General features: G+C 47.1%; 1 protein-coding gene across 2 annotated transcripts in view; it reads left to right on the top strand.

Moving 5' to 3' along the window:
• dhx33 (DEAH (Asp-Glu-Ala-His) box polypeptide 33) overlaps positions 1 to 26,356 on the top strand; it is a 69,206-nt gene that overhangs the window by 32,453 nt on the left and 10,397 nt on the right. Inside the window, exons 7-10 of one of the 2 annotated variants that reach the window (XM_067978229.1) lie at positions 6,093 to 6,252; positions 6,488 to 6,576; positions 8,160 to 8,287; positions 23,453 to 23,656. In XM_067978229.1, the coding sequence (XP_067834330.1) occupies positions 6,093 to 6,252; positions 6,488 to 6,576; positions 8,160 to 8,287; positions 23,453 to 23,656 (581 nt within the window). The remainder of the gene's footprint in view (positions 1 to 6,092; positions 6,253 to 6,487; positions 6,577 to 8,159; positions 8,288 to 23,452; positions 23,657 to 26,356) is intronic. The other variant, XM_067978228.1, reaches the window with a different exon arrangement.

The raw sequence follows: 26,356 nt of genomic DNA, 5'->3' as shown, positions 1-26,356 counted from the left end.
CCCCCCCCCCTCTCTCTCTCTTTCCCCCCCCCCTCTCTCTCTCTTTCCCCCCCCCCTCTCTCTCTCTTTCCCCCCCCCCTCTCTCTCTCTTTCCCCCCCCCCTCTCTCTCTCTTTCCCCCCCCCCTCTCTCTCTTCCCCCTCTCTCTCTCTCTCTCTCTCTTCCCCCCTCTCTCTCTCTCTCTCTCTCTCTCTCTTCCCCCCCCCCCCCTCTCTCTCTCTCTCTCTCTTCCCCCCCCCCCCCCCCCTCTCTCTCTCTCTCTCTTCCCCCCCCCCCTCTCTCTCTCTCTCTCTTCCTTCCCCTCTCTCTCTCTCCCTCTTCCTCTCTATTGGTGGGTGGGGACACCACCACTGGGAAACAGGTCTGAGGGCTTGGTGTAGTGAGGTGAGACTATAGGGTCTAGCAATACTTGAGAGGTTCCCAGGGCTTGGGAGCACTATGATCAAGGGTCACTAGGAGTTCAATCCTGGGGTCTGCACCATCAAGGAAGGGGTTTTGGCCAAAGAAGGTGCCATAGTCTGGCAGTATTGGGAGAGAGCAGGGACTAACAACTTTGTGGGGGGTGGGGGAGGGAGGGAGGGCAAGAGTACGGGGTTCAAACTGCCCGTGGCCCCTTTAGGACCATCAACCATGACATTCCCACTGGATTGCTGTCCATCAGTCATCCTGCCCACCCCCAGCTCGACACTGGTCCTGATTACAATCCTCTCCAATAACCCCACCTTGCTTGCACTATTATAAGCAGTTCCTGCTTTAAAGCATTTAAGGGTAAGAATTCTGCGCCTGTGCTTCCAGCTGATACTGAGAGTGCAGTTTGGGAAATTACACACCAGCTGCAGCCTGTGATTTTCCATCACTTAAATGTAATGGACAAAAAATATAAAAATATAAACATCCTTGAAGCATCAAAATGGCTTAGAAGAGAATTTCTTCATGAATTTTCTGCAGAAATAGACAGACAACTGAGTAAAAAGGAATCTATTCTCAAGAAATGGTCTCTATTTTGTTTTCTAACTGTTAACCCATGACCATGGTATTATCTTTGTTATCAGTAAGGAGCTAGGAACAGAGGAGAACAATTGTCAATACATTTATGCAAATTTCTTCACTTCCCTGAAATAAGATTTTGAGAATTCAATCTGCATTTTGTTTCAAAGTCATTTGGAATAAGCCAAGAAACTCTCAAATCTTCCCAGGATGAGGGTATATCATTTCATGCTGATTTACAGATTGCATGTTGGGAAATTCTACAAACTGCATATGTTCAGAATTCATAGAGGTGGTTGAAAAATCTCCCAACTGCTGAGGGGTAAAAATAACCAGTTGAAACCCAGGCTTGTTAGGGAGGCTGAGGCTTTGAAGTAAAAATGCCATTATACGTGAAATTGACCAACACTTCATATTATGGAATAAAGACAGAAAATGCTGGAAATGCTGGCATCTGAGGAGAGAGAAATGTAGTTTCATTAAAACCCTGAGTTTCACCAGCGACAATGAAGGAATGGCCGATATATGTCCAAGTAAGGATGCTGTGTGTGTTGGAGGTGGTGGTCTTCCCGTGCACCTGCTACCCTTGTCCTTCTAGGTGATGGAGATTGTGGGTTTGGGAGATGCTGTCAAAGAAGCCTTGGCGAGTTGCTGCAGTGCATCCTGTGGATGGTACACACTGCAGCAGCCACGGTGCGCCGGTGGTGGAGGGAGTGAATGTTTAGGGTGGTGGATGGGGTGCCAATCAAGTGGGCTGCTTTGTCCTGGATGGTGTCGAGCTTCTTGAGTGTTGTTGGAGCTGCACTCATCCAGGCAAGTGGAGAGTATTCCATCACACTCCTGACTTGTGCCTTGTAGATGGTGAAAAGGCTTTGGGGAGTCAGGAGGTGAGTCACTCGCCACAAAATACCCAGCCTCTGACATGCTCTAGTAGTCACAGCATTTACGTGGCTGGCCGGTTGAGTTTCTGGTCAATCGTGACCCCCAGGATGTTGATGGTGGGAGATTCGGCAATGGTAATGCCATTGAATGTCATAGGGAGATGGTTAGACTCTCTTGTTGGAGATGGTCATTGCCTGGCACTTGTCTGGCACGAATGTTACTTCCCACTTATCAGCTCAAGCCTGGATGTTGTCCAGGTCTTGCTGCATGCGGGCACAGACTGCATCATTATCTGAGGGGTTGCGAATGGAACTGAACACTGTGCAGTCATCAGCGAACATCCCCATTTCTGACCTTATGATGGAGGGAAGGTCATTGATGAAGCAGCCGAAGATAGTTGGGCCCAGGACACTGCCCTGAGGAACTCCTGCAGCAATGTCCTGGGGCTGAGATGATTGGCCTCCAACACCCACAACAATCTTCCTCTGTGCCAGGTATGACAGTTTTCCCCTGATCCCTATTGACCAGTTTTACTGGGGCTCCATGGTGCCACACTCGGTCAAATGCTGCTTTGATGCCAAGGGCAGTCACTCTCATCTCACCTCTGGAATTCAGGCCTTGTGTCCATGTTTGGACCAAGGCTGTAATGAGGTCTGGAGCCGAGTGTTTCTAAGACTTGGTGAGCAGGTGAGTAAGTGCCGCTTGATAGCACTGTTGACGACTTCTTCCATCACTTTGCTAATGATTGAGAATAGGCTGATAGGATGTTAATTGGCCAGGTTGGATTTGTCCTGTTATTTGTGGACAGGACATACCTGGGCAATTTCCAACATTGTCGGGTAGATGCCAGTGTTGTAGCTGTACTGGAACAGCTTGGCTAGAGGCACAGCTAGTTCTGGAGCACAAGTCTTCAGCACTACAGCCGGAATATTGCCGAGGCCCATAATCTTTGCTGTTTCCAATACATTCAGCCGTTTCTTGATATCACGTGGAGCAAATCGAATTGGCTGAGGACGAATCTGTGATGGTGGGACTGCAGGAGGAGGCCGAGAAGGATCATCCACTTAACCATCTTCAGTCAGAAGTACTGTGAACATTTCAGCCTTGACCTTTACACTCACATACGGGGTTCCGCCATCATTGAGGATTGGGATGTTCATGGAGCCTCCTCCTCCGTTAATTGTCCAGCACCATTTACGACTGGATGTGGCAGGACTGCAGAACTTTGATCTGATTCATTGGTTGTGGGATCGCTTAGCTCGGTCTATAGCATGCTGCTTTCGCTGTTTAGCATGCATGTGGTCCTGTATTGTAGCTTCACCAGGTTGGCACCTCATTTTCAGTTATACCTGGTGCTGCTCATATGCTCACTACACTCATTATTTAACCAGGGTTGGCCATCTGGCTTGATGGTAATGTTGGAGTGAGGGATATGCCAGGCCATGAGATGGAATACAGTTCTGCTAATGGCCCACATCGATTCATGGATTCCCAGTTTTGAGCTGCCAGATCTGTTTTTAATCTATCCCACTTAGCACGGTGGGGCAGTGTCACACGACACGATGGAGAGTGTTCTCAGTGTGAAAATGGGACTTGGTCTCTACAAGGACTGTGCGGTGGTCACTCCTACCAATACTGTCACGGACACAAGCATCTACAACAGGTAGATTGGTGAAGATGAGGTCAAGTAGGTTATTCCCTCTTGGTTCTCTCACCACCTGCTACAAGCCCAGACTGGCAGCTATGTCCTTCAGGACTCGGCCAGTTTGGTCAGACCAACTATTGAGCCACTCTTGGTGGTGGACATTGAAATCCCCCTACATTCTGTGCCCTTCTACCCATAGTGCTCCCTCCAAATGGTGTTGATCATTGAGGAGTAGTGATTCATCGACTGAGGGAGGGCAGGTGGTTTCTTTGGCCAGGTTTGACATGAAGCCATGAGACTTTGTGTAGTTCGGAGTCGATGTTGAGGACTCCAAGGGCCACTTCCCTGCCCCCCCACCGACTGTATCCCACTGTGCCCCACCTCTAGGACAGGATATACCCAGGGATGGTGATGGAGGAGTCTTGGATGTTGGCTGATAGATATGATTCTGAGTATGTGTATGTTAAGCTGTTGATTGACCAGTCTGTGGGACAGCTCTCCCAACTTTGCCACCAGTCCCCAGATGTTAGTGAGGAGGACTTTTCTGGGGCGACTGGGCTAGGGGTGCCTTCGTCGTGTCCTGATCGAAAGCCTTGGTTGCAGTCGAGTAGTTCGTCTGGTTTTATTCTTGGTTTTCTTTCTAGAAGTTTGATGTAACTGAGGGACTTTCTAGGCCACTTCAGTGGGCAGTTAAGAGTCAACCACGTTTGTGTGGGGACTGGAGAGCAACAAAGCTGGTGAATGAAGTCTTCCTGCCCCCATTCATCACTAACCAGTTTAACTCAGATTGACCTGAGGCTTTTTATCTAAAAACAATTAGAATTTGTCGCTTTAAAGGGGAGTCCTCTGTTTTAGCAGCAGAATCATATTTTGTAACAGTGTACCATCCAAATTACCACGAACAATGCTAACAGTTAAAGTCTGTTAGCTAACACATCCGATGTGTCTAAATCATGCAAATTACTATGTTACGTGCGGTTGATTGGCTGAAATTTCATAATACAGTGACAAATCGCAACTAAATAGGTACAGAATTTGCCGATCACCATGAGGCAGATGGAATGGAAACTATCAATCAACAAATTTAAGAAACAAATTTCCAATCAAAAATTGGCAAGGAACGGAATAAAATTGTATCAAGGACTCTTTGAAAATCCTTTCTTTGCCATTACATTGGGAGCCTTGTGGCTGTCTGAGAAGCCTAAGGCTTGAGTTTAAGGGGCTTTCCAGAGCTATCCCCATAAGGGAACAGAATTCTTCCAGCAGATGTTTATGCCAAAACTGGCAGACTTTTATTTTATGATGGACAGCGACTGGCCATCGACAGTGCGAGACAGTGACCCTCGACCCCTCCTGTGATAGGCGGACAGACAGTGACCCTCGACCCCTCCTGCCCATTAATGTTTGTTCCCTTTCCATCGTTCCTCCCCTATCCCTGTACCCAGACTATTTAGTCAATGTTTTGGTGGAATGGGGCAGCAGATACAGAAGGTTTCTTATGCATTGATACTGTCACTGAAGGCTTCACCGGAGTATTTTGTATGTTGTACATCATCCCAGCTCATAATCATACCCACTGACAATTCAACTCGTGTTGTCAGGGTCCCAATTCCGCGTCTCAGCACTCTATTTAAAGCTATGTATAATTGATGAAAAATTACATGAGACACTTTTTAAGGGAGAGATTTTCTCATCTCTACTTTGCTGGTAGATCAGTGTGTAAAGGTGAGGAGCTCAGTTATTCCACAATTGACCTACACACAGGACAAAAGTCTCCTTTCTGCCTAGTGATTGTGCAAATTGAGGATTTGTGCAAATAGGCCAAGCTACATGACAGAATCAAATAAACTGGAGCTTAGAGAAATATAGGGCCGTATTTTCCTATAATAATGTTGAGGCTAACAGGGTTCACTGTTATTCCTGTGCAAATGGTAGAGCAACTTCTGGTGACTGCACACACGCGGAAATCTGGAAATTTCTGTCCCAGACGCCCCGCTCCTCCGTAAGCTGCGCGAGAACGGCATCTCGGCAGCTGGCTCTGCGTTCACAGGAATGGAACGGTGTGAAGTTCCTGCACTGACCTGATGGAAACGCTAAAAAATGTACATCAATTCATTTCAAGTCTAAGCACATTTTTAACGGCCTGGTAAATCTTAATGACTGACAAACAACCTCTCTGGCACTGAAAATTAACTTTTACAAGTGTAGAGTCTCATTCCTTCACATTTTAATTGTTGTTGGACATTTAAAAAAATATATTTTTTTACTTTTTCTTTCTGTCTCTTTTATCTCTGCCTCTTAATTCAATATTTCTCACACTCTCTTTATTTCGCTTTCTGTACCTTACACTTCCTGGTTCCAATTGCGCTGCTCATTAACGATGCTTCAATCTGATTAAGGGGATACACAGCTGCTTGCCCCGTTCATACAGGTCCCAGGTGCTCAAGGGAGAGGGGGCCGGGCTGGATTGAGGGCCCCATGAGAGGAACTTGCTGAAACAAAACCCCATGAGAAGTCTATGCCATTTGTTCGCCGCTCAGAGGAAAATCCAGCCCATTGTAAATGTTGTTGTTTTGTAGAGAGTGGATTGGAAGTCCTTGCTGTACAGCACGTGTCGAAAGCTCAGGCATGGCAGCGAGCTGGACGGGCAGGACGGCAACAATCGGGAATCTGTTACCGACTCTACACTGAGGAAGAGTTTGAAAAATTCCTCAACATGACCGTACCGGAGATACAAAGGTGATCCCACTTGAGACAGCGTGCGCGTGCTCTCTCGCTCGCGTGCTCTCTCGCTCGCGTGCTCTCTCGCTCGCGTGCTCTCTCGTAGAAACTGTTGAGTTACTTTGCTGCTGATAGTTGGATCCCAGTTTGACTTTGCTCAGACAAGCTGTAATCCAGTATGAGTTGATACTGACCTCGGCCAGTGCAGTTCTGTAACCTATCCTTGTGCTTCCTGTTGTGTTGCTTTGTGCAGGTGTAATCTGGCGAGTGTGATGCTACAGCTCCTGGCACTTCGGATTCCTAACATCCTCACGTTTGACTTTATATCTAAACCATCTCCAGGTAAGGCGAGTAAAAGGTTCTGTTGCATTGCTGCAGTTACAAAGCACTTGGTTTACTAGCCCCTGGCCAGCAGGGTTTCTACAGTGACCTGACTTTGAGTATTCCCCTTCCTTGGAAAAGTAGCCACCAGAAATTTATAAAAGAAAAACTAGCCTGACTTTAATGTTTCTTTGGTTTGGGCAGGACAGCATATCTTGTTGAGCAGCCTGAGGCCCCAGGAGCCTACTTCCCCTGGCCCCACCCCACAGTTTTGTTTAGTTTAGCCCCAACAGGGATGATGCTGAGAACAGAACCTGAATGAAGGGCCACTTCCTGCCCTCACCCTCAGAAACGAAGCTAATGCCCTTGTTGTGTGGTTCGTCACATCGGCCTGAGTTTATAAAGTAGTTGTGGTTGGGGGGAGGAGTGGGTATTCCCACGAGTGCACGAAAAGTTGATGCTGAAGAGTGAAAAATCTGAGTCTCTTGTTGGTTTGAAATAAAGTTTTGCAAAAAATGCTGCAGCCTGCCGATACGAGTCCAAGTGTATTTTGTTAGATGCTCTCTGATTCTGATCACAGCCTCAGTCACGACAGTGAGTTGTTGAAGTTGTTTGATTTTACATTATTAAAAAAGTCTCATGGCTCCTACTGATGGTTCAGTTGCTTAAGTCATGAGTTTCTGTGCCATACAGACCAGGGAGATGCACTGTTTCAATCCCAGCTGTGATCTGTGGACTTCATTTAACCCTGGGTTAAGGAGGGAGGAAAAGAATCAGCCAGACTTGCTGCTTCTGATCACTTTCAGGGGATGGCTGTTGAAAGTGCACTTGTGGCCGGAATGGGGCCTGGCTGTGATGTCCTTGTGTACACTGCAAGGCGTCACACATCAGGAGTGAGATAACAGAGAAACCGTAACCCAGCAAGGAATCAGTGTCTTTGGGCGGGGGCGGTGGGGGAGGGGGGTGGGATTACAATAAATAAATAATTAGTGTGGGCTATTTCCTCCCTGCCCCCAACACATTAAGTATAAAAGACTTTTGGGTTTAGGTTTGGAGCATTAAGCTGATCTTTATCTGTACATAAATATTACGTGGAATTTACAGCATCCAGTCCAACAGGCCATTCAGTCCAACAGATCCATGCCGATGTTTATGCTCCAGACGAGCCTCCTCCTACCCCTATCAGCGTAGCAGTATTAATCAGATATTGAAGAGTTGATTTACTGAACGTACATCACTGCTCGAGAAGATGTCACAAATCACAGGCGCAATCCCCATGATGTTCCATCAATGAATGTTAATTGGAGAATATTTATGGGATGCTTGCCTGTAGTTTGCAGATCTCTGCTTACACATTTGGAAATCAGCCCTATAATGCCATTTTAAACAAAAGTGTGATCTTTGAACGGCCATAGAGAGTTCATTTGAAAAGTGTTTTGAAAAGTAGAAGAATAAAACAAATAACACTCTACAGAGAGGTTTAAAAGCGTTTGGTTTCTAATTTTGTTCGGTATGCAATGCTGCCTTGCTTGTTGTATACAGGTAAAGTCTGCCCACTGTTGGCTCTTCAGTAGCATTCTAAGCTGATAATTGTGTGTTCACAGATGCAGTGCGAGCAGCCATTGAACAGCTTGACCTGCTGGGAGCAGTGGAGCGTAAAGATAACCATATCATCCTGACACCATTGGGCAAGAAAATGGCAGCATTCCCTCTGGAGCCCAGATTTTCCAAGGTAGCACCAATAAACGGTCTAATTCACAGCTTCTCAAAATGAGATGCCAGGACCCCAGGAAATCCACACGGGAGCGGGGGACGGAGGGGAGGGGTGGAGGGGGGCGGGAGTCGGGGGGGCGGGGCGCGGGGGGAGGTGAGGGAGGGGTCGCGGGGAGGGAGCGGGCGGGCGGGGTGGGAGGCGCGGGATGGTGGGCGGGGCGGGCGGGTTGGGGAGGGAGGGAGCGGGGGGCGGAGGGGGTGCAGGCCGGAGGGGGGAGAGCGGGGGGGCGGGAGAGGGTGCGGGGCGGAGGAGAGTGGGGGGCAGGGGTGGAGGGAGCGGGGGGGGCAAGTGGGGGAGGTGGGGAGGGGGAAGGAGAGTGAGCGGAGGGGCGGGGGAGGGGCATGGGGCGGGGGGGGGAGAGAGTGGGAGGCGGAGGGAAGTGGGGGCAGGGGGTGAAGGAGTGGGGACTGAGTATGGTGAACATGTGGAATCCACTGCCCACGGATAGAGGCCCTTCGGCCCATCGTGTCCGCGCTGGCCATCAAGCCCAGTCTAATCTAATCCCATATTCCAGCATTTGGTCCGTCGCCTTGTATGCTATGGCACTTCAAGTGCTCATCCAAATGCTTCTTGAATGTTGTGAGGGTTCCTGCCTCCACAACCCTCTCAGGCAGTGAGTTCCAGACTCCAACCACCCTCTGGGTGAAAAAGTTCTTTCTCAAATCCCCTCTCAACCTCCCGCCTTTTACCTTGAATCTATGTCCCCTTGTTATAGAACCCTCAACGAAGGGAAAAAGCTCCTTAGTATCCATCCTATCTATGCCCCTCATAATTTTGTACACCTCAATCATGTCCCCCCTCAGCCTCCTCTGCTCCAAGGAAAACAAACCCAATCTTCCCAGTCTCTCTTCATAGCTGAAGCGCTCCAGCCCTGGTAACATCCTGGTGAATCTCCTCTGCACCCTCTCCAAAGCGATCACATCCTTCCTGTAGTGCGGCGACCAGAACTGCACACAGTACTCCAGCTGTGGCCTGACCAGTGTTTTATACAGCTCCATCATAACCTCCTTGCTCTTATATTCTATGCCTCGGCTAATAAAGGCAAGTATCCCATATGCCTTCTTTACCACCTTATCTACCTGTTCCGCCGCCTTCAGGGATCTGTGAACTTGCACACCAAGATCCCTCTGACCCTCTGTCTTGCCTAGGGTCTTCCCATTCATTGTGTATTCCCTTGCCTTGTTAGTCCCTCCAAAGTGCATCACCTCGCACTTTTCCGGGTTAAATTCCATTTGCCACTGTTCCGCCCATCTGACCAACCCATCCATATCGTCTTGCAGACTGAGGCTATCCTCCTCGCTATTTACCACCCTACCAATTTTTGTATCATCAGCGAACTTACTGATCATACCTTTTACATTCATATCCAAGTCGTTAATGTAGACCACAAACAGCAAGGGACCCAGCACCGATCCCTGTGGTACCCCACTGGCCACAGGCTTCCAGTCCAGTCACAAAAACAACCTTCGACCATCACCCTCTGCCTTCTGCCACTAAGCCAGTTTTGTATCCAAAGTGCCAAGGCACCCTGGACTCCATGGGCTCGTACCTTCTTGACCAGTCTCCTGTGGGGGACTTTATCGAAGGCCTTACTGAAATCCATGTATACCACATCCACTGCGTTACCCTCATCCACACGCCTCGTCACCCCCTCAAAAAATTCAATCAAATTAGTCAGACATGATCTTCCCTTGACAAAGCCATGTTGACTATCCCTGATTAATCCTTGCTTCTCCAAGTGGAGACTAATTTTGTCCTTCAGAATTTTTTCCAATAATTTTCCTACCACTAATTTTCCTAACCTGTAGTTGCCCGGTTTTTCCCTACTCCCCTTCTTGAATAATGGTACGACATTAGCGGTTCTCCAGTCCTCTGGCACATCCCCTGTGGCCAGAGAGGTTCTGAATATATGTGTTAGAGCCCCCGCAATCTCCTCCTTTGCCTCACACAGTAGCCTGGGATACATTTCGTCCGGGCCAGGGGATTTATCCATTTTTAGGCCTGCTAAAACCGCCAATACCTCCTCCCGCTCGATGTTAATATGTTCGAGTATATCACAGTCCCCCTGTCGTATTTCTATGTCAACGTCGTCCTTCTCCATAGTGAAAACAGATGCAAAAAATTCATTTAGAACCCCTCCTACATCTTCCGGCTCCACACACACATTGCCATTTTTGTCCCTAATGGGCCCTATTTTTTCCCTAGTTATCCTCTTACCCTTAATATACTTATAAAACATCTTAGGATTTTCCTTTATTTTGCTCGCCAGTGTTATTTCATGGCCCCTCCTTGATCTCCTAATTTCCTTTTTAAGTATCCCCCTGCACTTTTTGTACTCTTCTAGGGCTTCCTCCGTCTTTAGCCTTTTGTATCTGCCAAAAGCCCTCCTTTTTTTCCTAATCCATTCTCGTATATCCCCTGACATCCAAGGTTCCCTGGAGTTCTTGGAACCACCCTTGACCTTTACGGGAACATGTTGCCATTGTATGGTCTCAATCTCCCTTCTGAAAGACTCCCATTGCTCCGATGCGGATTATCCTACAAGCAGCTGATCCCAGTCCATTTTGGCCAGATCCTGCCTTATCCTATTAAAATCGGCCTTCCCCCAATTTAGAACCTTTATTTCCGGCCCCTCCCCGTCCTTTTCCATGACCACCTTAAATCTCACTGAATTATGGTCACTGTCACCAAAGTGCTCACCGACGAGCACTTCTTCCACTTGGCCGGCCACATTCCCTAGAATTAGGTCCAGTACCGCCCCCTCTCTTGTGGGACTTTCGACATGCTGGCTCAAAAAGCTTTCCTGGATGCACGTTAAGAATTTTGTACCCTCTAAGCCTTTTACACTCTGAGTATCCCAGTTAATATTGGGGAAGTTGAAATCCCCCACTATTATTACCCTATTATTTGCACAATTTTCTGAGATTTGCCTACATATCTGTTCCTCTATCTCCCCCTGACTGTTTGGGGGCCTATAGTACACTCCCATCAAAGTGCTTGCCCCCTTTTTGTTTTTAAGCTCCACCCATATGGCCTCATTAGAGGAACCTGCTAATATATCATCCCTCCTGATGGCAGTAATTGATTCTTTAATTAATATTGCGACCCCCCCCTCCTCTTATACCTCCCCCTCTGTCTCGCCTGAAGATTCTGTACCCCGGAATATTGAGCTGCCAGTCTTGCCCCTCCCTCAACCATGTCTCTGTGACAGCAACAAATCATACTCCCATGTGTTTATCAACACCTTCAGTTCATCCACCTTATTTGCAAGACTCCTTGCATTAAAATAGATGCCATCCAGCCTTGCTCTTACATATTTGCCCTGTCTTCTAAGCTGACTTGTTTTTTTCTCAATATTTGGCTGCACATCACCCCCTATTGTAGCTCCACTCTGTATCCCATCCCCCTGCCAAGTTAGTTTAAACCCCCCCCCAACAGTGCTAGCAAACCTCCCCGCAAGGATATTTGTCCCGCTCTGGTTCAGATGCAACCCGTCCGACTTGTACAAGTCCCACCTTCCCCAGAAGCAGGCCCAGTGATCCAGGAAACTGAAACCCTCCCTCCTGCACCAACTCTTTAGCCACGCATTCATCTGTTCTATCCTCCTATTTCTATACTCACTAGCCCGTGGCACTGGGAGTAATCCAGAGATTACAACCTTTGAGGTCCTGCTCTTTAATCTGCGACCTAGCTCCCTAAATTCTTGATGCAGGACCTTATCTCCCTTCCTACCTATGTCGTTGGTCCCAATGTGGACCACGACCTAGAGTCATTGAGTCATACAGCACGGATAGAAGCCCTTCGGCCCATCGTGTCCGCGCCGGCCATCAAGCCCTGTCTACTCTAATCCCATATTCCAGCATTTGGTCCGTAGCCTTGTATGCTATGGCATTTCAAGTGCTCATCCAAATGCTTCTTGAATGTTGTGAGGGTTCCTGCCTCCACAACCCTTTCAGGCAGTGAGTTCCAGACTCCAAGCACCCTCTGGGTGAAAAAGTTCTTTCTCAAATCCCCTCTCAACCTCCCGCCTTTTACCTTGAATCTATGTCCCCTTGTTATAGAACCCTCAACGAAGGGAAAAAGCTCCTTAGTATCCATCCTATCTGTGCCCCTCATAATTTTGTACACCTCAATCATGTCCCCCCTCAGCCTCCTCTGCTCCAAGGAAAACAAACCCAATCTTCCCAGTCTCTCTTCATAGCTGAAGCGCTCCAGCCCTGGTAACATCCTGGTGAATCTCCTCTGCACCCTCTCCAAAGCGATCACATCCTTCCTGTAGTGTGGCGACCAGAACTGCACACAGTACTCCAGCTGTGGACTAACCAGTGTTTTATACAGCTCCATCATAACCTCCTTGCTCTTATATTCTATGCCTCGGCTAATAAAGGCAAGTATCCCATATGCCTTCTTTACCACCTTATCTACCTGTTCCGCCGCCTTCAGGGATCTGTGAACTTGCACACCAAGATCCCTCTGACCCTCTGTCTTGCCTAGGGTCCTCCCATTCATTGTGTATTCCCTTGCCTTGTTAGTCCCTCCAAAGTGCATCACCTCGCACTTTTCCGGGTTAAATTCCATTTGCCACTGTTCCGCCCATCTGACCAACCCATCTATATCGTCCTGCAGACTGAGGCTATCCTCCTCGCTATTTACCACCCTACCAATTTTTGTATCATCAGCGAACTTACTGATCATACCTTTTACATTCATATCCAAGTCATTAATGTAGACCACAAACAGCAAGGGACCCAGCACCGATCCCTGTGGTACCCCACTGGCCACAGGCTTCCAGTCACAAAAACAACCTTCGACCATCACCCTCTGCCTTCTGCCACTAAGCCAGTTTTGTATCCAAAGTGCCAAGGCACCCTGGATTCCATGGGCTCGTACCTTCTTGACCAGTCTCCTGTGGGGGACTTTATCGAAGGCCTTACTGAAATCCATGTATACCACATCCACTGCGTTACCCTCATCCACACGCCTAGTCACCCCCTCAAAAAATTCAATCAAATTATTCAGACATGATCTTCCCTTGACAAAGCCATGTTGACTATCCCTGATTAATCCTTGCTTCTCCAAGTGGAGACTAATTTTGTCCTTCAGAAATTTTTCCAATAATTTTCCTACCACTGATGTTAGGCTCACTGGCCTGCAGTTCCCCGGTTTCTCCCTACTCCCCTTCTTGAATAATGGTACTACATTAGCGGTTCTCCAGTCCTCTGGCACATCCCCTGTGGCCAGAGAGGTTCTGAATATATGTGACAGAGCCCCCGCAATCTCCTCCTTTGCCTCACACAGTAGCCTAGGATACATTTCGTCCGGGCCTGGGGATTTATCCATTTTTAGGCCTGCTAAAACCGCCAATACCTCCTCCCGCTCGATGTTAATATGTTCGAGTATATCACAGTCCCCCTGCCGTATTTCTATGTCTACATCGTCCTTCTCCATAGTGAAAACAGATGCAAAAAAATCATTTAGAACCCCTCCAACATCTGCCGGCTCCACACACAGATTGCCATTTTTGTCCCTAATGGGCCCTATTTTTTCCCTAGTCATCCTCTTACCCTTAATATACTTATAAAACATCTTAGGATTTTCCTTTATTTTGCTCGCCAGTGTTATTTCATGGCCCCTCCTTGATCTCCTCATTTCTTTTTTATGTATCCCCCTGCACTTTTTGTACTCCTCTAGGGCTTCCTCCGTCTTTAGCCTTTTGTATCTGCCAAAAGCCCTCCTTTTTTTCCTAATCCATTCTCGTATATCCCCTGACATCCAAGGTTCCCTGGAGTTCTTGGAACCACCCTTGACCTTTACGGGAACATGTTGCCATTGTATGGTCTCAATCTCCCTTCTGAAAGACTCCCATTGCTCCGATGCGGATTTTCCTACAAGCAGCTGATCCCAGTCCATTTTGGCCAGATCCTGCCTTATCCTATTAAAATCGGCCTTCCCCCAATTTAGAACCTTTATTTCCGGCCCCTCCCTGTCCTTTTCCATGACCACCTTAAATCTCACTGAATTATGGTCACTGTCACCAAAGTGCTCACCTACTAGCACTTCTTCCACTTGGCCGGCCACATTCCCTAGAATTAGGTCCAGTACCGCCCCCTCTCTTGTAGGACTTTCTACATGCTGGCTCAAAAAGCTCTCCTGGATGCACGTTAAGAATTTTGTACCCTCTAAGCCTTTTACACTCTGAGTATCCCAGTTAATATTGGGGAAGTTGAAATCCCCCACTATTATTACCCTATTATTTGCACAATTTTCTGAGATTTGCCTACATATCTGTTCCTCTATCTCCCCCTGACTGTTTGGGGGTCTATAGTACACTCCCATCAAAGTGCTTGCCCCCTTTTTGTTTTTAAGCTCCACCCATATGGCCTCATTAGAGGAACCTGCTAATATATCATCCCTCCTGATGGCAGTAATTGATTCTTTAATTAATATTGCGACCCCCCCCCTCCTCTTATACCTCCCCCTCTGTCTCGCCTGAAGATTCTGTACCCCGGAATATTGAGCTGCCAGTCTTGCCCCTCCCTCAGCCATGTCTCTGTGACAGCAACAATATCATACTCCCATGTGTTTATCAACACCTTCAGTTCATCCACCTTATTCGCAAGACTCCTTGCATTAAAATAGATGCCATCCAGCCTTGCCCTCACATATTTGCCCTGTCTTCCAAGCTGACTTGTTTTTTTCTCAATATTTGGCTGCACATCACCCCCTATTGTAGCTCCACTCTGTATCCCTTCCCCCTGCCAAGTTAGTTTAAACCCCCCCAACAGTGCTAGCAAACCTCCCCGCAAGGATATTTCTCCCGCTCTGGTTCAGGTGCAACCCGTCCGACGTGTACAAGTCCCACCGTCCCCAGAAGCAGGCCCAGTGATCCAGGAAACTGAAACCCTCCCTCCTGCACCAACTCTTCAGCCACGCATTCATCTGTTCTATCCTCCTATTTCTATACTCACTAGCCCGTGGCACTGGGAGTAATCCAGAGATTACAACCTTTGAGGTCCTGCTCTTTAATCTGCGACCTAGCTCCCTAAATTCTTGATGCAGGACCTCATCTCCCTTCCTACCTATGTCGTTGGTCCCAATGTGGACCACGACCTCTGCCTGCTCACCCTCCCCCTTGAGAATGCCCTGTAGCCGCTTAGTGACATCCATGACCCTGGCACCAGGGAGGCAACAAACCATCCTGGAGTCACGTTTACGGCCACAGAAACGCCTGTCTGTTCCCCCTACGATAGAATCCCCTACCACTATAGCTCTTCCACTCTTTTTCCTCCCAGCCTGTGCAGCAGAGCTACCCCTGGTGCCAGGAAGTTGGCTGCTGCTGCCCTCCCCTGATAAGTCATCCCCCTCAACAATATCCAAAGCGGTATATTTGTTTGAGAGGGGGACGGCCACAGGGGACCCCTGCACTGCCTGCCTGCTCCTCTTACTCTGCCTGGAGGTCACCCACTTACTTCCTGCCTGTACAACCTTTACCTGCGGTGTGACCATCTCACTAAACGTGCTATCCACGACGTTTTCAGCATCGCGAATGCTCCATAATGAATCCATCCGCAGCTCCAGTGCCGCAATGCGGTTTGTCAGTCGCTGCAGCTGGATACATTTCCCACACACATGGTCGTCAGGGACACCGGAAGGGTCCCTGATTTCCCACATTGAGCAGGAAGAGCATAACACGAGGCTGGGCTGTCCTGACATGACTTACCCTTTAACTAATTAATTCAAATTAAATGAATCCCACCAATTTCACTTCAATTAAAAGGTATACTCAAGGGCCCTTGCTGAACAGCAGTCCCCCACTACACAACAGAGACCAGAGAATCCACAAACTCTAACCTCAGACAAATTCAGCAGGAAAATACTCACCAACCAATCACTTACCTCTTCCTTGGTGACGTCCCACTTTGGATTACTTTTTGCTTCTTATTTATCTTAGGTCCAGTAGTTAAGACCCTGAAAACAAAATATAAAAACGAACCTACCCTTTAAATTCCCTCTACCCCCCAAAAGGTTAGAGGAGGTGGGAGACACTACTAGTGTAGTGTCTCGGGTTTAGCAACCACTCCACCTATATACGGGTACCAATGAATTGGACCCGCCCCGTGCCTTTGAAAAAGCCGCGAAGCTCCTTCCCCGCTGGGGAAAAAGACTCACGTAGGTGAGTTTAATTACTCACCTCAGGCCTCCGCTGCTCCCTTTATCGACTCGCCAATCACCTACCCGCTGTCCTGTGACGTCAATCCTTGTTTTTTTCACCGATTGCCTCTCTGTGGGTAGGCCCTCGAGCCTGGGCCTTTAGTCGTCTCCGTGTCCCGCACTCTCTCCTCGGTCCGCTCACGCCTGTAGCTCCGCTCTGAGGGCGGGTAGGCCCTCGAGCCTGGGCCTTTCGTAGTCTCCGCGTCCCGCGCTCTCTCCTTGGTCCGCTCCCGCCTGTCGCTCCGCTCCGAGTTTTTTGAGAAGATGAGAGTTTTTTTTAGTGGGATGGCCCGATTGGACTGCTGAGGCTTTTACTCCCTGTACTTTCCTTTATACAGCGAGAGAAATGATGTGTTAGTAAGTCAAAAAAGAAAGAAAAATTGTAGAATTCAGAAATCTGAGCTTGAACGCTTTGTCTCCTGATTGTAGCATTTGTAGGAATGTCGAGCATATTGTCAGGGTTCAATTTATCTGCACCTTAAGGATCTTGAATACTTCATAGAATCTTACAACACAGGCTCTTTGAAAGAGCTACCCAATTAGCCCCCGCTCGCTCCCCCGCAAATTTTTCACTTAAAGTATTTATCCAAATCTCTTTTGAAAATCATTATTGTTTCTGCTTCCATAACCTTTTCAGATCATAACAACTCACTGCGTGAAATTTCTCCTCATCTCCCCTCTGGTTGCCAACCCTCCTGCCAGTGGAAACGGTTTCTTACTTCTGATTGTTCATGATTTTGAACACCTCTATTAAATTTCCTCTTAACCTTCTCTGCTCTAAGGAAAACAACCCCAGCTTCTCCAATCTCTCCACATAACTGAAGTCCCTCATCCCTGGTACCATTCTAGTAAATCTCCTCTGCACCCTCTCTAAGGCCTTGACATCCTTCCTAAAGTGTGGTGCCCAGAATTGAACACAATACTCCAGCTGAGGCCTCACCAGTGTTTTATAAAGGTTTAGCATAACTTCCTTGCTTTTGTACTCAATGTCTCTATTAATAAAGCCCAGGATCCCATATTTTTTAACAGCCGTCTCAACTTGTCCTGGTACCTTCAAAGATTTGTGTATGTGCACCCCCAGGTGTCTCTGTTCCTGCACCCCATTTAAAATTGTACCATTTAGTTTATATTGCCTCTCCTCATTCTTCCTATCAAAATGTATCACTTCACACTTCTCTGCGTTAAATTTCATCTGCCGTGTGTCTGCCCATTTCACCAGTCTGTCTGTGTCCACCAGTCTGTCTGTGTCCTCCAGTCAGTTACTATCATTCACGTTCTTTACTACATTTCAAAGTTTTGTTATCTGCGAACTTTGAAATTATACCCAAGTCCAGGTCATTGATATATATCGAAAGGAGCAGCAGTCCTAATACTGACCCCTGAGGAACACCACTGTATACTTCCCTCCAGTCTGAAAAACAACCGTTCACCACTACTCTCTGCTTTCTGTCCTTCAGCCAATTTTGTATCCATGCTGCCACTGTCCCTTTAATCCAATGGGCTTTAATTTTGCTAATGAGTCTATTATGTCTTACTATGTTAAATGTCTTTTGAAAGTCCATATACACAACATCAACTGCACTACCCTCATCAACCCTCTCCGTTACTTCATCAAAGAGCTCAAATCAAGTTAGTCGGACATGATTTTCCTTTAACAAATCTGTGCTTGCTGTCTATTATTAAACCATGTTTTTCCAAGTGCCAATTAATTTTGCCCCGGATTATTGTGTCTCAAAGTTTCTCCTCCACCGAAGTTTGGCTGACTGACCTGGAGTTACCTGGTTTATCCCTCTCTCCTTTTTTGAACACAGGTGTAACATTTACAATCCTCCAGTACTTGAGCACCACACCCATATCTCAGGAGGATTGGAAGATTGTGGCCAGAACCTCTGCAATTTCCATCAAAAGATCATCTCCTTTCTGACCCCTAATCAGCCCCACCCTTCCTTTGACTTTTTAAAAATTATTATTGACTTTTATTATTTATATGTTTATAAAAGACTTTAGTGTTCCCTTTTATGTTACCTGCTAATCTTTTCTCAAACTCTCTCACTGCCCCTCTTATTTCCTTTTTCAGTTCTCCCGTGTACTCTCTGTATTCAGTCTGGTTCTCTACTGTATTATGAGCTTAACATTTATCTTAAGCCTCATTTTTACTGTTCCATTTTAATCTCTATACCTTTGGTCATCCAGGGAGCTCTAGCTCTGGATGCCCTTCCTTTCCCCTCGTTGGAATGTGTCTACTCTGTACCCGGACTATCTCCTCTTTGAAGGAGATTACTCATTTACTCTTTTACCTGCCAATCTTTAATTCCAATCCACCTGAGCCAGCACCTCCTCCAGTGAAGTATTTTCACATTTGATTGTTCCTTGTCCTTTTCCATGACTATTCTAAACGTAATCATATTATGATACTCAAAAATAATCTCTCCCTGATCTTTCTCTTCCCCACAGTAACCAATCCCGGGCTCCCCTGCCCACAGTAACCAATCCCGGGCTCCCCTGCCCACAGTAACCAATCCCGGGCTCCCCTGCCCACAGTAACCAATCCCGGGCTCCCCTGCCCACAGTAACCAATCCCGGGCTCTTCACCCTCTCCACAGCTCAAATGCCTGAAGTCAGTATGAGTTCGGTTTGCCCTTTTCTGCAGTGCTTGGATATGCTGGCGTCGTATGGTGATCAGTACTGTACACAGTGCTCCAGGTGTGGCCGTACCAGGGCCTGGAGTTTGTGCTCTGTCCCTCTGACCATGTGTCCCAAGAGGCGGTTCACTTTCCTTACTGCTGCCGCACACTGCACTGTTGGTTTCAGTGAGCTGCCTCCAATACTCCCAGATCCCTCTTCTATGATAAATAAAAACAGAAAATGCTGGAAACACTCAGCAGGTCAGGCAGCATCTGTGGAGAAGGAAACAGAGTTAAGGTTTCAGATTGAAGACTTTATTCTATAATGTGCCCTGTGGCCGAGAGGCATTTAGTTCACATTCTCACTCTTTATTTCCCTTCCCCACATCACACTATCTTGCATTTGTCCACAACAGTTGTCACTTAACATTTATCAACTCATCATCTCAAACTATCCAGATCTCTTTGTATTTGGTGCATCAAGATATCCAGACAGTGCCAAAAAACCGGAGGAGGACGCTCCATGAACATCACCTGATGGCGGAGTCCAGCACGTGAGTGCAAAAGACAAGGCTGAAGCGTTTGCAACCATCTTCAGCCAGAAGTGTCGAGTGGATGATCCATCTCGGCCTCCTCCTGATATCCCCACCATCACAGAAGCCAGTCTTCAGCTAATTCGATTCAGTCCAGGTGATATCAAGAAATGCCTGAGTGCACTGGATACAGCAAAGGCTATGGGCCCCGACAACATCCCGGCTGTAGTGCTGAAGACTTGTGCTCCAAAACTAGCCGCACCTCTAGCCAAGCTGTTCCAGTTCAGTTACAACACTGGCATCTACCCGACAATGTGGAAAATTGCCCAGGTATGTCCTGTCCACAAAAAGCAGGACAAATCCAATCCAGCCAATTACCGCCCCATCAGTCTACTCTCAATCGTCAGCAAAGTAATGGAAGGTGTCGTTGACAGTGCTATCAAGCGGCACTTACTCACCAATAACCTGCTCACCGATGCTCTGTTTGGGTTCTGCCAGGACCACTTGGCTCCAGACCTCATTACAGCCTTGGACCAAACATGGACGAAAGAGCTGAATTCCAGAGGTGAGAGTGACTGTCCTTGACATCAAGGCAGCATTTGACTGAGTGAGGCACCAAGGAGCCCGAGTAAAATTGAAGTCAATGGGAATCAGGGGGAAAACTCTCCTGTGGCTGGAGTCATACCTAGCTCAAAGGAAAATGGTAGTGGTTGTTGGAGGCCAATCATCTCAGCCCCAGGACATTGCTGCAGGAGTTCCTCAGGGCAGTGTCCTAGGCCTAACCATCTTCAGCTGCTTCATCAATGACCTTCCCTCCATCATAAGGTCAGAAATGGGGATGTTCGCTGACGATTGCACAGTGTTCAGTTCCATTCGCAACCCCTCAGATAATGAAGCAGTCTGTGCCCGCATGCAGCAAGACCTGGACAACATCCAGGCTTGGGCTCATAAGTGGCAAGTAACATTCACGCCAGACATGTGCCAGGCAATGACCATCTCCAACAAGAGAGAGTCTAACCACCTCCCCTTAATGGTATTACCATCGCCAAATCCCCCACCATCACCATCCTGGGGGTCACCATTGACCAGAAATTTAACTGGACCAGCCACATAAATACTGTGGCTACAAGAGCAGGTCAGAGGCTTGGCATTCTGTGGTAGTGACTCACCTCCTGACTCCCCAAAGCCTTTCCACCATCTACAAGGCACAAGTCAGGTGTGTGATGGAATACTTTCCACTTGCCTGGATTGGTGCAGCTCCAACAACACAAGAAGCTTGACACCATCCAGGACAAAGCAGCCCGCTTGATTGGTACCCCATCCACCACCCTAAACATTCACTCCCTTCATCACCGGCGCACTGTGGCTGCAGTGTGTACCATCCACAGGATGCACTACAGCAACTCGCCAAGGCTTCTTCGACAGCACCTCCCAAACCCGCGACCTCTACCACCTAGAAGGACAAGGGCAGCAGGCACATGGGAACAACACCACTTGCACGTTCCCCTCCAAGTCACACACCATCCCGACTTGGAAATAAATCCCCATTCCTTCATTATCACTGGGTCAAAATCCTGGAACTCCCTACCTAACAGCACTGTGGGAGAACCGTCACCACATGGACTGCAGCGGTTCAAGGGCAAATCGTGATGGGCAATAAATGCTGGCGTCGCCAGCGACGCCGACATCCCATGAATGAATTTTTTAAAAATCCAAATGGATACCGAGCATCGAAGCTATGAGGAGAGCTTGAGGAGCCTGCGATTGTTATACTGCCAGAAAAAGGGGAGATATTATTCAAGTGCTCAGAATCCTGAAGGGAATAGATAAATTGGACCCCAGTAATAATTTGCCCCAAATGCAACAACCCTGGGACACGGGGTTCAAACTTAGAAGAGGGGAACGTGCATGGTCAGATTAAATTGTGTGACCTCGTTCTCTCCCCCTCCCCACAGCTTTATTCTTGTCCCCAGCTCCAAGATCAGTTCTGTACCCTGAAAAGGACAATGGCCCCAGCACTGATTCCTGGTGCACCCTGCTCAGGACCCCTTGCCAGGTCCACAAAACTCCATTCACAGCCACCCTTTGTTTTCTTTGGCCAGTTTTCAGTCTTCCTCAGAAATTCGCCTCTTGCTCAACGCCTTCCTGCCTTTCGAACCAATCACGTGTAGTAGTATCAAAACCCTTCTAAAATCTAAATATTACACACACAGAAATTCCATCCGTTATTAGTAAATTTGTTAAGCAAGACACAGAAGTTACTTCTAGAAACACATAAGTTGCAACACAGAAACAGGCCGTTCAGCCCACCCAGTCCTTGTCAGCATTTACCCTCCATGCGAGCAAATAGTTCTAATCACACTTAGCTGCCCTGTTCCCATATCCCTTCAACCCTTTTCCATAAATCCATACTGACTCCCTCTAACTGCCCCATGCCTATCTAGGTATTTCATTATCCCCTCTTTCTGGTTGCCTTCTTTATCACAACAGATGTTATGCTCACTGACCTCTGGTTTCCTGGGTTGTCCCCATACCTCTTGGTAAAGATTGGTGTTATATTTGCTATTTTCCAATCCCATTTCTAATGATTCCCAAAGTTAGTGGCAAGGATGTGTGGAATTTCACAAGTCAGTCCTTCTAAATCCCCTTGAATGTCGCCTGTTCAGGCAACTCTTCCTCAGCTTATCACGATTCCCAAACGAATAAAACATTTTCTGCAATGACAGCATTGTTCTGCATTCTTTCGGATGTTGAGACCGGGAGTTCATGAATGTGCTGGTATTTACTTCGCACAGAAAAGCTTGAAGCCCAGTGGCATCAGTGATCAATGCAGAGTGAAAAGTAAATCACCAACTGATCAGAATATCAATTCAAATTACAGACACAAAGATAAGTACAGATGAGGGAAGCCATTTGGCCCATCCGTCCATACGAACCTACAGCCCAATTACTCTTCAATAATTCCAGAATTCTTGCCTTCACTAGGCACCCATTCCTGGTGGTATTATAGAGATTGCAAAGATATCCATGCTGAACTTGTCTTTTGCTAGTTTTCATTGATGTCCCTTGTCCTACAGTCATGGTTTACCCTTTAATAATGCTCCTCATTAACTCGATCTATTTCGCTTATTATCTTGCATGTGAGGTCCGCTCTCCTTGCCTCTTTCAAGGATGAATAGTCTGAGTTTTTCTAACCTTTTCCTTACCCCTTCCAGGGCTCGGTTGTTTCCTTGTGCCTGGTGACCATAACTGAGCACTGTGCTCATGATGTGGCCTGTGAGAGGACTCCAGCTGCAGCATCTTTACCCTCAGTCTATGCTCTACTTACTGTAACATTATGCTGTGTAATTGGCAGTGATATTCTTTTGATTATATTGGGGACAGTTTGTAGCTCCTTTATGAAAAGAATATTGGTGTTGTAACCCTGTTCTGTCGTTCCACCTGATCTGCCTCTTTAACTGAGCCTATCTAACCCATCCTTCAAATGAGATGTTAAACCGAGGCCCCACCAGCCTGCTCCTGGGGCAGGATGTTCAATCTGCCATGGCATTATTCAAAGAAGAGCAGGGAGTTCTGTGGCCAACATTGCCAGAAATTCAGACACAGAGGTTATTCATCTCATTGGTGTTTGTAGGGTCTTGCTGTGCACAAATTTGCTGCTGCCAAAGAAATTCATTGTAAGTGAAATGCTTTGCAATATTTCTGAGAGACATGGTGAGGCACAATATAACTGCACGTCTTTCTTTCTTTAACAGACTCTCCTGCTGTCCCCGGAGTTTCACTGCACCGAGGAGATCCTGACTATTGTTTCATTGCTTTCTGTGGACAGTGTCCTTTACAATCTACATGCTAAGCGGGATGAAGTGTACTCTGTGAGGAAGAAATTCATCTCCAGCGAGGGTGATCACATGACCCTACTTAACATATATCATGCCTTTAAAAATGTAGGAGGCCATAAGGTAAAAAGTATTCCTTCATAGAAACATCGAAAATTTGTGGCACAGAAGGAGGCCATTCGACCCATCGTGTCTGTGGTCGAAATAGAACTACCCAGCCTAATCTCACTTTCCAGCTCTTGGTCCGTAGCCTTGTAGGTTACGGCACTTCAAGTGCACATCCAAGTACCTTTTAAATGCGATCAGGCTTTCTGCATCTACCACCCTTTCAGGCAGTGAGTTCCAGGTGTCCACCACCCTCTGGGTGAAAAAACTTTTCCTCATCTCCCCTCTAATCCTTCTACCAATTACATTAAATCCATGCCCCCTGGTTATTGACCCCTCTGCTGAGGGAAATAGGTCCTTCCTGTCCACTCTATCTAGGCCCCTCATAATTTTATACACCTCAATTAAATCACCCCTCAGCCTCCTCTATACCAAAGAAAACAACCCCAGCCTGTCCAATCTTTCCTCATAGCTAAAATTCTCCAGTCCTGGCAACATCCCTGTAAATCTCCTCTGTACCCTCTCTAGTGCAATTACATCTTTCCTGTAATGTGGTGACCAGAACTGTGCGTAGTACTCAAGCTGTGGTCTAACTAGTGTTTTATACAGTTCCAGCATAACATCCCTGCTCTTATATTCTGTGCCTTGGCTAATAAAGGAAAGTATTCCATAAGCCTTCTTAACCACCTTATCTACCTGTCCTGCTACCTTCAGGGATCTGTGGACATGCACTCCAAGGTCCCTCTCTTCCTCTACACCTCTCAGTATCCTCCCATTTATTGTGTACTCCCTTGCCTTGTTTGCCCTCCCCAAATGCATTACCTCACACTTCTCTGGATTGAATTCCATTTGCCACTTTTCTGCCCACCTGACCAGTCCATTGATATCTTCCTGCAGTCTACAGCTTTCCTCCTCACTATCAACCACATGGCCAATTTTTGTATCATCTGCAAATTTCTTAATCATGCCCCCTACATTTAAGTCCAAATCATTAATATATACCACAAAAAGCAAGGGACCAAGTACTGAGCCCTGCGGAACCCCACTGGAAACATCCTTCCAGTCACAAAATCACCCCTCGACCATTACCCTTTGCTTCCTGCCACTGAGCCAATTTTGAATCCAATTTGCCACATTCCCTTGGATCCCATGGGCTTTTACTTTTTTGACCAGTCTGCCATGTGGGATCTTGCCAAAAGCCTTCCTAAAATCCATGTAGACTACATCAAACGCACTACCCTCATCAACCGTCCTTGTTACCTCCTCAAAAAATTCAATCAAGTTAGTCAGACACATCCTTCCCTTAACAAACCCATGCTGACTGTCCTTGATTAATCTGTGCCTTTCTAAATGATGGTTATACTGTCCCTCAGAATTGATTCCAATAATTTGCCCACCACCGAGGTTAGGCTGACTGGCCTGTAATTACTCGGTCTATCTCTTTCTCCCTTTTTAAACAATGGTACGACGTTAGCAGTCCTCCAATCCTGCGACACCATGCCTGTAGCCAGTGAGGATTGGAAAATGATGGTCAGAGCCTCCGCTATTTCCTCCCTTGCTTCTTTTAACAGCCTGGGATACATTTCATCCCCTTCACGTTTTTTTTCCTAAGCGTGCTTGGGAACATAGGAATTGTTGGACAAGAAAAGACCACAGTCCATCTGATTGACGACCTACCATCCTGGTAGTTGCATGATACAGCGATAATGCAGTTATTGTCTAATCATAGCAATCAATCTCTATCAGTGAGTCTACAACAGACCCAGAAATGAGGCGAGGAAAACCCCCAGTGGTGGAGAGCTTTGGGAAACCATAGGTCCAAAGTCACCTGTTCCTCCCAAGCATGGCACACTTACCACAGGTCATGTTTCAAATTATTCATATACTGTATCCCAAAATGTTATTTTCTGAAAGAAATCTATCTAATTTACATTTGAATTAATCAGTGCAGCACAGGTGGAGGCCATTCGGCCCATCGTGCCTGTGCTAGCTCTTCGAAGGAGCTGTGCCCTGCTCTTTCCCAATAGCCCTGTAAATTTTTTCCCCTCAAATATTTATCCAATTCCCTTTTGAATCTGCTTCCACCACCCTTTCAGGCAGTGCATTCCAGATGGTTACAACTCGCTGCGTAAAAAATGTTTCCTCATGTCTCCTCTGGCTCTTTTGCCGATCACCTTAAATCTGTGTCCTCTGGTTACCGACCTTTCTGCCACTGGAAACAGTTTCTCCTTGTTTACTCTATCAAAACAGTTCATGATTTTGAACACCTCTATCAAATCTCCCCTTAACCTTCTCTGTTCTAAGGAGAACAATCCCAGCTTCTCCAGTCTCTCCACATAACTGAAGTCCCTCATCCCTGGTACCATTTCAGTAAATCTTTTCTGCACCCTCTCTAAGGCCTTGACATCCTTCCTAAAGTGTGGTGCCCAGAATTGAACACAATACTCCAGCTGAGGCCTAACCAGTGTTTTATAAAGGTTTAGCGTAACTTCCTTGCTTGTGTACTCTGTCTCTGTTAATAAAGCCCAGGATCCAATATGGTTTTTTAACAGCCTGTCAACTTGTCCTGCCACCTTCAAAGATTTGTGTATGTGCACCCCCAGGTCTCTCTGTTCCTGCACCCCCTTTAAAATTGTACCATTTAGTTTATATTGCCTCTCCTCATTCTTCCTACCAAAATGCATCACTTCACACTTCTCTGCGTTAAATTTCATCTGC

The sequence above is a fragment of the Heptranchias perlo genome, unplaced genomic scaffold (assembly GCF_035084215.1).
Source record: "Heptranchias perlo isolate sHepPer1 unplaced genomic scaffold, sHepPer1.hap1 HAP1_SCAFFOLD_251, whole genome shotgun sequence".
Lineage (NCBI taxonomy): Eukaryota > Metazoa > Chordata > Chondrichthyes > Hexanchiformes > Hexanchidae > Heptranchias > Heptranchias perlo.
The sequence above is the reverse complement of the archived record's forward strand: the minus strand, read 5'-3'. Positions and strand labels throughout refer to the sequence as shown.